We start from the raw sequence: 13,141 nt of genomic DNA, 5'->3' as shown, positions 1-13,141 counted from the left end.
AATACAAAAAATTAGCTGGGTGTGGTGGCGGGCGCCTGTAGTCCCAGCTACTCAGGAGGCTGAGGCAGGAGAATGGCATGAACCCAGGAGGCGGAGCTTGCAGTGAGCCAAGATCGCACCACTGAACTCCATCCAACCTGGGTGACAGAGTGAGACTCCATCTCAAAAAAAAAAACAAGATACCTGGGCATGGTAGCTCATGCCTGTATTCCCAGCACTTTGGGAGGCTGAGATGGGTGGATCATTTGAGGCCAGTACCTTGAAACCAGCTTGGCCAACATGGTGAAACCCATAGCTACAAAAAATAGAAAAATTAGCTGGGTGTGGTGGTGAGCACCTGTAATCCCAGCTACTCAAGAAGCTGAGGCATGAGAATTGCTTGGACCTAGGAGATGGGAGATGGAGGTTACAGTGAGCTGAGATCAGACCACTGCACTCCAGCCTGGGCAACAGAGCAAGATTCTGTCTCAAAAAAAAAAAAAAAAAAAGTTGATAAATTTTATGGTATGTATTTTTTTACCACAATTAAAAATAAAAAAATTTTTCCATGCTATAGAAATTAAAGTTGAGAATAATGTGAAGAAAGAATGAGAAAAAAATTTATGTACGTTTTGTCTAACTGGGTGGAGGAAGCAAAGGTATTTATGTAGGGTAGACATGGAGCTTGTCTTGGCTTACTTTTTGGTTTGCTTTTGCCCTTTAATTCTTCTGGATTTGGAAGTTACAGCTTGCAGGAGTTGCCCATTTGTGTTACCTATCAGTTCCAGGCATGAACCGATACTTCCAGCCTTTCTACCAGCCCAATGAGTGTGGCAAAGCCCTCTGTGTGAGGCCGGATGTGATGGAACTGGATGAGCTCTATGAGTTTCCAGAATATTCCCGAGACCCCACCATGTACCTGGCTTTGAGAAACCTCATCCTCGCACTGTGGTATACTAACTGCAAAGTAAGTAAGGGCATGTTAGCCAGTAGCACTGGACAGAGAAGGACCATGTTGAAAAGGAGGGGATACTTTATCTGGGGATGGACACTTTTATGCCAGGGTTTCTCAACCTTGGCTCTGTTGACAATTTGGGCAGATAATTGTTTGTGGTGGGGGCTGTCTTTGCACTGTAGGATGTTTAGCAAGATCCCTGGCTTCTACCCACTAGATTCCAGGAACGCTTCCCACCTGTGAAAACAAAGTATGTCTGTAGACATTTCCAAACGGGGACAGAATCACCCCTTGTTGAAAACCACTACTTTAGACCACAGATAGTCAGAACGCTGACTCTCCAGTGGTGAGTATAAGGTGCAAGGTTTGATCCGAGGAGTTCCAATGACAATGACAAGAGGGAAAAACATCGAAGATTGAATTACAAATCCTTGAGGACAGGAATTTTTATTCACCCCGGTGTCCTAAATCAACCAAGACCAGTACTTTTCTTCTGTTGGGACTAAATAAATGTTAGGGCTGTCACACTGTACCCACCTTGAAAAAGGTGAAGATAAATTGTGGGGAGAATGGGAATACTAGCTAAAAACAAAAAACAAAGGGGCTGGGTGAAGTGGCTCATGTCTGTAATTCCAGCACTTTGGGAGGCTGAGGCAGGAGGATTGCTTGAGCCTAGGAGTTCAAGACCAGCCTGGGCAACATGAGAACCCCCATCTCTACAAAAAATTAAAAAATTAGCCATGTGTGGTGGCACATGCCTGTAATCCTAGCTACTTAGGAGGCTGAGGTAGTAGGATGGTCTGAGCCTGGGAGGTCAAGGCTGCAGTAAGCCATGATTGCGTCACTGTACTCTAGCTTGGGTGACAGAATGAGACCCTGTTTCCAAAAAAAACCCACAAAGATTCTCTTGACCCTAGCATTTTTCTGATTTATTAATTTAATCAGCAATTTGAGTCAATGCTGAATTCAGAACATTGTGCAAGACTGCCAAAGTCATCTTAACTAAAGAAAGACATGCCAGTTTCACCGTGGCATTTCACTGGATTAGAATCCAGAATGAAATGACCTAGCCTGATTAAGTTATGGCTGTTAATGCGACTGTATGAATTATAGCCAGGTGAGTAGGCTGTGCAACTGATTTTCTGCCCAGTAACCTTGAAATAGGTGCTCAGGAAACCAACTGAACAAAATTATGGTCAGAATTTCCTATAAATAAATTATAAAGAGTGGTAGTGTGGCCCTGTAGTCCCAGCTACTTGGGACACTGAGGCAGGAGGATCACTTGTGCCTAGGAGTTCAAGACCAGCCTGGGCAACATAGTGAGATCCCGTCTCAAAAAAAAAAAAAAAAAAACAAAGAAACAGCCTTGGATTCATTTTTCTTTTGGCCACATTTCTTTCTGTTTGACTTTGAAATTTGACTTATACAGGGAGAGAATCTTATAGAAGTCCTAAACTTACCTGGATCTATTTTAGTTTTTCATAAGATAGAATTTATTGTGTATACTGGCTGGGCGCGGTGGCTCACACCTGTAATTCCAGCACTTTGGGAGGCTGAGTTGGGTGGATTACTTGAGGTCAGGAGTTCAAGACCAGCCTGGCCAACGTGATGAAACCCCGTCTCTACTAAAAATACAAAGAATTGGCTGGGGGTGGTGCCGGGTGGCCTTTAATCCCAGCTACTTGGGAGGCTGAGGCAGGAGAATCGCCTGAACCTGGGAGGCAGAGGCTGCAGTGAGCTGAAATCGCGCCATTGCACTCCAGCCTGGGCAACAAGAACGAAACTCTGTCAAAAAAAAAAAAGAATTTACCGTATATACTTAATATTAGAGTGGGAAAACATAAATATATTTGCTTTAAAAGAATCAAAGACTTTGAAATGTGTGCTTTTTTTTTTTTTTTTTTTTTTTTTTTTTGAGACATGGACTTGTTCTGTTGCCCAGGCTGGAGTACAGTGGCACCATCACAGCTCAGTACAGCAGCCTCGCCTTCCCAGTCTCAGGTGATTCTCTCATCTTAGTCTTCTGAGTATTTGGGACCACAGGCACGTGCCACCATGCACAACTAATTTTTTTGTAGGATGGGATCTTGCTGTGTTGCCCAGGCTGTTCTCAAACTTCTGGGCTTAAACAATCCTTCTGGCTTGGCCTCCCAGAGTGCTGGAATTACAGGCCTGAGCCACCACACCTGGCCTTGAAATGATTCTTGTTAAACTTCATGAATACAAACAAATGTATTATCTTCTGCAGCAATCCAAGCCGGTGTTGTATGTGTTATTTCTTGAATATTCGGTTCTGGTGGAGCTGGGGATTGGTGACAAGGGGCAGAGGAGAGGCCTGGGGTGGGAGTTGCTTGGTGCCTGTTCTTGCTTCCTGACGCTGGGTGGAGGTAGTGGCATCATTACTCTTGAGCCTTTGAAACAGATCAAGGCCATGCCAAGGCTAGGTGAGCAGAGAAAGATGGTGTCTTTTTTTTTTTTTTAGATGGAGTTTTGCTCTCGTTGCCCAGGCTGGAGGGCAATGGTGCGATCTTGGCTCACCGCAACCTCCGCTTCCTGGGTTCAAGCGATTCTCCTGCCTCAGCTTCCTGAGTATCTGGGATTACAGGTGTGCACCACCACACCTGGCTAATTTTTTTGTGTTTTTAGTAGAGACAGGGTTTCACCGTGTTAGCCAGGCTGGTCTCTAACTCCTGACCTCAAGTGATCCACCTGCCTCGGCCTCTCAAAGTGCTGGGATTACAGGTGTACGCTACCACGCCCAGCTAAATTTTTTGTATTTTTACTAGAGATGGGGTTTCACCATGTTGGCCAGGCTGGTCTCGAACTCCTGACCTCAGGTGATCCACCCGCCTTGGCCTCTCAAAGGGCTGGGATTACGTGCTGTAAAGGCATGAGCCACCATGCCCGTGCCCCCGTCCCCCGAATCTTATCAGTCACAAGAATCCAGCTTTTTCTGTGGTCAGTAGTATCAGCAGCCTGGATTTCTGTAGTGGCCTTTGTTGAGTCAGGAGTGTGATGTGCTCTGCCGCCATGCACCTGCTGCAGTCGTTCTTGCTCAGGGAAGACCGACATGATAAAGTGTAAATCGCTGTATCTTCCTGTTGTCTCCTCCTCCTGCTTTTTCCCCACTGGGGGAACCTCCCTTTGTTCTTACTGTCTTAGTGATAAGTGATGGATTTGAATTACCCAGAGAGACTTTTTTTATTATTATGGTTAAGTACTCATAACATTTATTTGTTTTAAATGGAGAAAACGTCTCGCTGTGTTGCACAGGCTAGTCTCAAAGTTTTGGGCTCAAGTGATGCTCCTGCCTCAGCCTCCCAAAGTGGTGGGATTACAGGCATGAGCCACTGTGCCCAGCCCCATTCCATCTTAACCATAGTAAAATTTACAGCTCAGTGGCATTAAATACATGTATAATGTATAACCATCACCGTTATCCGGTTCCAGAACTTTCTCATTATCCCAAGAAGGAACCCGATACCAATTAAACAGTCTGTTCTCATTTTCTCCTGTTCTCAGCCCCTGGCAACCACAGATCTACTGTCTGTCTGTATAGATTGTGGTAGATATTTCCAGTAAATGGAAGCATATAATATGTGCCCTTTGGTGACTGGCTTCTTTCGCTTGGCATCATGTTTTCAAGGTTTATCCATGTTTTAGCACATGTCAGAACTTCACTCACTTTTATAGCTGAGTAATATTTCATTGTACACATCACATTTTGTTTACCCGTTCATCCATTGATGGGCATTTGAATCGTTTCCTCCTTTTCCCTATTTGAATACTGCCGCTGTGAACATTTTGTTTGAATGTCTGTTTTCAGTTCTTTTTGGTATATACTAAGGATTGGAATTACTGGGTCATATAGTATTTTAGGTTAAACCTTTTGAGGAACCAAAAAAAGTTTAAAAAATTAATTGGTTTGCTTTTTAAATTGAGAAACATTGTATATGTTTATCATGTACAATCTGATGTTTTGAAATACACATATATATATGTTGTGGCCAGGTGCGGTGGCTCACGCCTCTAATCGCAGCACTTTGGGAGGCCAAGGTGGGTGGTTTACCTGAGGTCAGAAGTTTGAGACCAGCCTGGCCAACATGGTGAAATCCTGTCTGTACTAAAAATACAAAAAATTATCCGGGCTTGGTGGCAGGCGCCTGTAGTCCCAGCTACTTGGGAGGCTGAGGCAGGAGAATTGCTTGAACCCAGGAGGTGAAGGTTGCAGTGAGCTGAGATCGTGCCACTGTACTCCAGCCTGGTGACAAAGCGAAAGTCCATCTCAAAAAAAAAAAAAAAAAAAGAAAATATATATACATTGTGGAATAGCTAAATTGACGTAATTAACATATGCCTTACATCATATACTTACCTTTTTTTTTTGTCTCTGAGAACTTGAAAATCTCTCCATGATATTCAAGTATATATAATACGTTGTTATTAACTATGTATTGTAGTTACCATGTTGTAAAATGGATCTCCTGAAATTATTCCTCTTGTCTAAACTGAAATTTTGTGTCCTTTGACCAACATCTCCCCGCTATTCCCCCTCCCCTCAGCTCCTGCTAATGCCTGTTCTACTTTCTGCTTCTGTGAGTTGGACGTTTTTAGATTCCACATGTGTACGTGAGATCACGCAGTATTTGTCTGTGTCTGGTTTATTTCACTTAATGTCCTTCTGGTTCAACCATGTTGTTGCAAATGACAGGACTTCCTTTTTTTCTTTTAAGGCTGACTAGTATTCCATTGTGTGGATATAGCACATTTTCTTTATTCATCCATCAATGGCCTCTAGGTTGATTCCATATCTTGGCATTTGTGATAATGCTGCAGTGAACATGGGAGTGCACATCTCTCTTTGACGTGCTGATTCATTTTATTTGACTACCCTGCATTGGGGTTGCTGGATCATACAGTAGTTTTATTTTTATTTTTTTGAGATACCTCCATACTGTTTTCCATAATGACTGTACTAATGTACATTCCACTAACAGTGAATAAGGGTTCTTTTTTCTCTTCATCATTTGTTACCTTTTGTCTTTTTTGATAATAGCCATTTTAACAGCTATGAGGTGATTTTCATTGTGGCTTTAATTTGCTTCCTTGATGATTAGTGGTGGTGAGAGCAGTTTTTCATATATGCTTGGCCTTTTGTACCTTTGGGTTCCACATCTTGAAAATATTTGGGGCTGGGTGCAGTGGCTCACGCCCGTAATCCCAGCACTTTGGGAGGCCGAGGCAGGCGGATCACAAGGTCAGGAGATCGAGACCACGGTGAAACCCCGTCTCTACGAAAAATACAAAAAATTAGCCGGGCGCGGCGGCAGACGCCTGTAGTCCCAGCTACTCGGGAGGCTGAGGCGGGAGAATGGCGTGAACCCAGGAGACGGAGCTGGCAGTGAGCCGAGATCGCGCCACTGCACTCCAGCGGCGGGGACAGAGTGAGACTCCGTCTCAAAAAAAAAAAAAAAAGAAAAAGAAAAAAGAAAATATTTGGGGAAAAAAATGGATGGTTGCATCTCCACTAAACGCTGTACAGACTTTCCTTGTCAATATTTCTACACAATGTTATGTAACAGCTATTTACATAGCATTTACATTGTCTTAGGTATTATAAGTGATCTAGAGATAGCGTAAAGTATGCTGGAGTCTGTGCATAGGTTATATGTAAACACTGTCATTTTATATAAGGGACTTGAGAATCTATGGATTTTGGTCTTCTTAGGAGGGTTCTAGAACCAATCTCCTTCTGGAAACCAGGGAGGACTGTTCCTGTTGGCCATTTGAGCATCTACTTTTGAGAAATGTTGATTCACATCTTTTACTTGGCTTTTAAATGGATTGTTTTCCTGCTATTGTTTGAACTCCTTGGTACTTTTTTTAAAAAGCAGTTTGGTTTTATTTCCAAACACAGGAAGCTCTTACTCCTCAGAAATGTATTCCTCACATCATCGTGCGGGGTCTCGTGCGTATTCGATGCGTTCAGGAAGTGGAGAGGATACTGTATTTTATGACCAGAAAAGGCCTCATCAACACTGGAGTTCTCAGCGTGGGAGCCGACCAGTATCTTCTCCCTAAGGACTACCACAATGTAGGTGATTGTAGCTTTAGTGATAGCCTTGCCATTGATCAGGACAAACGCTAGTCTATTGCTGTTAATAAATATAGTAAAAGCCACATCATCACCATAAAACTTAGAGAAGCAAGGCTTTCGCAGAATGTGTTTCTCCTGAAAGGCGACTATCAAGCACTCTTTCCTGAGATTGTAGGGGAAAAGGAAAGGGAGTAATAAGACAAGTGCCACCACATGCTTTTTGAAAATAACTTTCTAAGGACATCAAAGAAATGTAAATGAACGAATTTGCTCTGCAGTTCCAGAACAACTAAAACAGGACGTTGTTATCATCTGCTCTAATTGGAATTTTGTTTCTTTTCTTTTTAAGAAATCAGTCATCATTATCGGGGCTGGTCCAGCAGGATTAGCAGCTGCTAGGCAACTGCATAACTTTGGAATTAAGGTAGGATTTTGGGGACATGGAGTTAGAACAGATGGTTGGCTGCTCCTTTTGGTCCAAATTTCTAAGATTTAGAAACCAGTTCCTATTTTTATTGAAGAATACTAAATATATTATATGTTTATATTAGGTCCTAGAAAAGTTATAAAACTTGAAACTGATTTCATAAGGAAAGGTAAATAGAAATTCTCACAGCTTTGGAGATAATTTTAGACTCTAATGAGCAAGTCAGAAGAAATTCTAACTCGGCATCAAAGTAGAAATTCTGTTTTTTGAGACAGAGTCTTGCTCTGTCGCCCAGGCTAGAGTGCAGCAGTGCGATCTCAGCTCACTGCAACCTCCTCCTCCTGGGTTTCAAGATGGGATTACAGCTGTGTGCCATCATGCCCAGCTACTTTTTGTATTTTTAGTAAAGTAGGGTTTCACTATGTTGGCCAGGCCGGTCTTGAACTCTTGACCTCAAGTGATCTGCTTGTCTTGGCCTCCCAAAGTGCTGGGATTACAGACGTGAGCCACTGCGCCTGGCCAAAGTAGAAATTCTTGACAGGTTATTGTTCACACAAGAGAAATGATGAGAAAAAGCCTGTTTCCGCAGTAGTTTGAGACAGCAAAAAGTGCATGGATATTCACTGTTTCTCGTGTAAAATTTTCTGAAATACTCAGTTCTAAATTTTTTTTGTTTTTTTAATCTAATTATTTATTTTGAGACAGTGTTATGAGACTGGCTAATTTTTGTATTTTTGGTAGAGACAGGGTTTCACCATGTTGGCAAGGATGGTCTCAAACTCCTCAGTTCAAGCGATCTGCCTGCCTTGGCCTCCCAAAGTGCTGGGATTACAGGCATGAGCCACCGTGCCCGGCCTCCAGTTAAAATTTTTTATGCCTGTCAAAAACGCCCTTTGCGGAGCTTGCAGTGCGCTGAGATCGCACCACTGCACTCCAGCCTGGGCGACAGAGTGAGACTCCATCTCAAAAAAAAAAAAAAAAAAGAAAAAGAAAAAGAAACGCCCTTTGAATCTCATTTCAGACATGACCCACTGCTCCGGGCCTAGCACATGTTTCAGTTGATTGTTTATTTCAGTGTTAGATATTTGGGCCAAGGTTATTTGAGTTTTACTTGGGAAACCTACAGATTATATTACAAGGAAGGTTATTAAAATCCAAAATCTAGGGAGTCTGGTCTTTAATGTTCAGCTCTCCTCTTACACTAAAAAGAAACTAGAAATGGGCTGGGCACAGTGGCTCAGTGCCTGTAGTCCCAGCACTTTGGGTGGCCAAGGTGAACAGATCGCTTGAGCTCAGGAGTTTGAGATCAGCCTGGGCAACATGGCAAAACCCTGTCTTTACCGAAAAAAAAAAAAAAAGCAAAAAGAAAACTGACGGGGCATGGTGGTATGCACCTGTGGCCCCAGGTACTCAAGAGGCTGAGGTGGGAGGATCTCTTGAGTCAAGGAGGCGGAGGTTGCAGTGAGCCGAGATCTAGCCACTGCACTCCAGTCTGGGTGACGGAGTGGGATCCCAACTCAAAAAAAAAAAAAACACAAAACCAGAAAGAAAAACTAGAAATGGATGGTTCTGTGTAAAATTGAAGTCCGAGAAAGAGGGTAGAACTACAAGGTGCAGCCTTCCTAGTTAGAGAAAGTGAAGAATTTACGTTTGAGAAAGCAGTTTGGAGAATCAATATTACTTTCTGCCCCATCCCCAAGTGATGGGGGAGATCCCCAGGAGGCCCTTCATTCCCCACATGGGTGGGAAATAGATTCCTCTGAGTAGCCTGAAAGATGGTTAACTTGGGGAACCTCTCCTTGAGAATTTCAAGTAGTTTCTAGAGATCCAGAAGTGAAAGACTGGCCTTGTGATGAATAGGACTCACGTTTTCAGGTGATGCAACTCAGGGAATGTGGCACTTGGAATCCCAGGGCTGCAGGTGAGGCACTGCCTGTGCACCCAAGAGCAGCTTCTCATGCCACCAGCATTAGAAATTTGGTGGCAATAAAATAGCCTGGGTATGAGACAAACCTCATTAGGCCAAGCCCATGAAGTCATATTTATATGGAGTGGCATACTTTTTTAAAAAAAATAATGTATCTTAGGGAAGTTAAGACTTATTTGCAGTGCTAAAGGAATTTTGCTACGTAGATATTTCTTAGGAAAAATCACCTAAAGAAGTTTTTAACTGCTTCTTAACTTATGGAATACTATCTTATAAAAAGCTTTCAAAGTACATTTCATGTACTAGTTCATTAAATCTTTTTTTTTTTTGAGACAAAGTCTTACTCTGTTGCCCAGACTGGAGTGCAGTGGCGCAATCTCTGCTCACTGCAGCCTCCACCTCCTGGGTTCAAGTGATTCTTGTGCCTCAGCCACCTGAATAGCTGGGATTACAGGTGTGTGTCACCACCCCAGACTAATTTATTTCTGGTAGAGACGGGGTTTTGCGATGTTGGCCAAACTGGCCACAAACTCTTGGCCTCATGTGATCCTCCTGCCTCTGCCTTCCGAAGTACCGGTATTTCAGGCGTGAGCCATCGTGTCTGTCCTAGTTCATCAAATCTTATTATCTGGTTTGAGTGATTCTTTCAACAGACCACTCAGTTTTTCCTTGCTAGAGTCTAGATGGATTGTTTTGAACATCTGTTTTGGCTTCTGTTCACACTGCCTGCTTTTTAAAGTTGTTTTTGTAGAAATATTTTGAATTAACTAAATATAGAGGCTATTTAACAGTGTCCTTCTACATTTTTATAATACTGTGTCTGATATAACTCTTGTGTCCTATTTAGCTTCCCTGACTGACTGTCTTTTTAGGTGACTGTCCTGGAAGCCAAAGACAGAATTGGAGGCCGAGTCTGGGATGACAAATCTTTTAAAGGCGTCACAGTGGGAAGAGGAGCTCAAATTGTTAATGGGTGTATTAACAACCCAGTAGCATTAATGTGTGAGCAAGTGAGTTTCTTTTAGCTTTGTATTGTAGATAAAGGAAAGAAAAACAGTTTCAATTTGCTTGCGTGCAGTATTAATATGCTTCTAAAGTAAATTACATATAACAGCCCCCTCATCTCCTCTGCAAAGTAGTAAGAATTACACTTCTGCCTTTCTGAGAAGGTAGAACTAGAGGATGTAAAAGACTTTTTTCCTTTTTCTAAGCTCTTTAATTTCATTTCCTTGTTATTTGCAGGTCACTTGGTTAGCTCATAATTTTAGGGTTGCCGGATTTAGCATATAAAAATACAGAATTCTCAATTAAATTTCACTTTCAGATAAACAAGTAATTTTTTACCAAAGTATTTCCCAGTATTATGTGCAATATTTACATGCAGTATTTGGGACATACTTAAAAAATTATGTGTTACTAATCTGAACGTCATATTTAATGAGGCAGCCTGTCTTTAATCTGGCAGTCTTACAGAGTTTATTTGAAGAGTTGGTGGGCCCAAGGCTTTTTCTGAAATGTTTATTGATGGTCAATTCAGTTTCAGCTTCTGCTGTGAGTGTTTGTGTGTTTGTGTGTTCATTTACATGAGGGTCCACAGAAGAGATAGAATGTTCGAGCAAGGACAGGCAGTGTCTAGCATCTGAAACATTAGCCAAAAAGTTACAGTGGGCGTGGCGTGGGAGCTGTTGCTGCCCCTCTCACTTTCTCATCAAATAAAATCTTGTAGATTTCACGCTTTTTTTTTTCACTGCCTGCCTTTGCTGCCATTCCCCGTGAAGCGTATTTAGCTTTATTTTTGAGAGATATTAGCCCATTTTCTCCATGAGAGCTCTGTCTGATTTTCAGCTTAGAACCTGTAAATATTTTTTTCCAGGAAAAATTTTCACCTTCTTATTCTTATTATTTTGAAGCTTGGCATCAGCATGCATAAATTTGGAGAAAGATGTGACTTAATTCAGGAAGGTGGAAGAATAACTGACCCCACTATTGACAAGCGCATGGATTTTCATTTTAATGCTCTCTTGGATGTTGTCTCTGAGTGGAGAAAGGATAAGACTCAGCTCCAAGATGTCCCTTTAGGAGGTATGGGGAGAACGGTGTTCTGATTGTTCCATCTCAGTTTCGTTGTTACCTAAGCTTCATCAGCAGTGGCATCATTCATTTGCTAGGTCGGATGTCAGCAACAGGGAAGCTCTCCTGAGCACTTCTTTTGGACTGATGGATTCTCCAAGTTCTCAGGGGAGAAGAACTTTTTTTAGGGAGCCTTAGATGCTTGCATTGTGTACACACACACACAGACCTTACTTTACACAATAGCTGGTGTTTTACAAAATTACCTACATGTTTAATTTTAAATTTCCCAGAGTAGCTTACTTGTATGGAAACATGTGGTAAGCCCTGTGTGATAAATCATCACCTCGTAATGTCTTTTCTAGATAAGGGTTTCTGTGTGCCAGGATTTCTTTTTGTTGAGCAGTGAGTTAAGGTTTTTTCCAGTATATTTTAAGAATGCAAGACTATTACAGTTTAAGAATTTTAATCCATTAGGCGCAGTGGCTCACACCTGTAATCCGGGCATTTGGGAGGCCAAGCGGGGAAGATCACTTGAGCCCAGGAGTTCAAGACCAGCCTGGGCAACATAGTGAGCCTTGTGTCTACAAAAGAAAAAAAAAAAAAAAGGGCAAGCATGGTGGTGTGTGTCTGTAGTCCCAGATACTTGGGAGGCTGAGGTGGAAGGATAGCTTGAGCTGAAGAGGTTGAGGTTCTGGTGAGCTGTGATCCCACCACTGCACTCCAGCCTGGGCAACAAAGCAAGACCCTAGTTCAAAAAAAAAAAAAAATTCAAAATCTTTTGACTTTTGTACTTAAATGGGCAATGTTAGGCACAACTCTTTAGAAAAGTTGACCACCCATAGTGGCTCATTTTCACAAGGGTGCCAGCTGAAATTTCACTGTATCGCTTCTTAAATTGGTATTTATTTGGCCTACAATTTTGTGACCTGAATGTATTCACTTGTAGTTATTGGAGGCATATTGGAATTTCTTGTAGTGTGAACATTTGAACTCAGTTTGCAAGGTGTTCATTTGCTTCAACTATATGTTTCTTTGCAAGAGCTCTCAATTCTTCAGGCTGATGTACAGTTCATCTCTGTTTGGGGTAAACTTCTTAGTAGCAAGGACTATCTGTCTCTTCTTTTTCTCTTTTCCCTCCCCCTCTACTGTGGCAACCCACCACCTCTAAGAGATCTACACTGTAATTGTCCTTAGTCAGTTTTGACTGATATACTATAAGAGAACATTTTCAGAAATATCCTCCCATCAACAGGGATCATTTAATCAAATGTTGTAGTGTCCAGACTAATTCGTAGGTTGTTAAATGTTCTGGAGTTGAGAACAGTTGTTAGGCTAACTGGCAGGATATTCTCAGGACTTGGTTAGTGTTTTGTACCTGTGTTGCAGTTACTGACTGGAGTTTTCGTTGCATTTCTTTCAGAGTCACCCAATAAAAATGTTTAATGATAATGTTTTGCCTTACCCTTACCTAGAACAAGCTGTAGGCCAGGCATGGTGGTGCACGCCTGTAATCCCAGCTACTTAGGAGGTGAGAGGATTGCTTGAGTCCGGGAGTTAAAGACCGCGGTGAGCTATGATCTTGCCACTGCACCGCAGCCTGGGTGACAGAGTGAGACACTGTCTCACAAACAAAACAAATAAAAAACCCAAGTTGTTAAGGTAGGCTCAGCAATTCTTACTGTG

General features: G+C 42.2%; 1 protein-coding gene across 2 annotated transcripts in view; it reads left to right on the top strand.

The window, feature by feature from the left end:
• The window catches only part of KDM1B (lysine (K)-specific demethylase 1B), a 74,583-nt gene that overhangs the window by 34,152 nt on the left and 27,290 nt on the right, over positions 1-13,141 (top strand). The window contains exons 10-14 of one of the 2 annotated variants that reach the window (XM_011967575.1): positions 762-946; positions 6,852-7,028; positions 7,381-7,455; positions 10,258-10,395; positions 11,296-11,467. In XM_011967575.1, the coding sequence (XP_011822965.1) occupies positions 762-946; positions 6,852-7,028; positions 7,381-7,455; positions 10,258-10,395; positions 11,296-11,467 (747 nt within the window). The remainder of the gene's footprint in view (positions 1-761; positions 947-6,851; positions 7,029-7,380; positions 7,456-10,257; positions 10,396-11,295; positions 11,468-13,141) is intronic. The other variant, XM_011967576.1, reaches the window with a different exon arrangement.

Source organism: Mandrillus leucophaeus, unplaced genomic scaffold (assembly GCF_000951045.1).
Source record: "Mandrillus leucophaeus isolate KB7577 unplaced genomic scaffold, Mleu.le_1.0 Scaffold800, whole genome shotgun sequence".
Classification (NCBI taxonomy): Eukaryota; Metazoa; Chordata; class Mammalia; order Primates; family Cercopithecidae; genus Mandrillus; species Mandrillus leucophaeus.
Note: the sequence above shows the minus strand (reverse complement) of the source record. Positions and strands in the feature narration are given on the sequence as shown.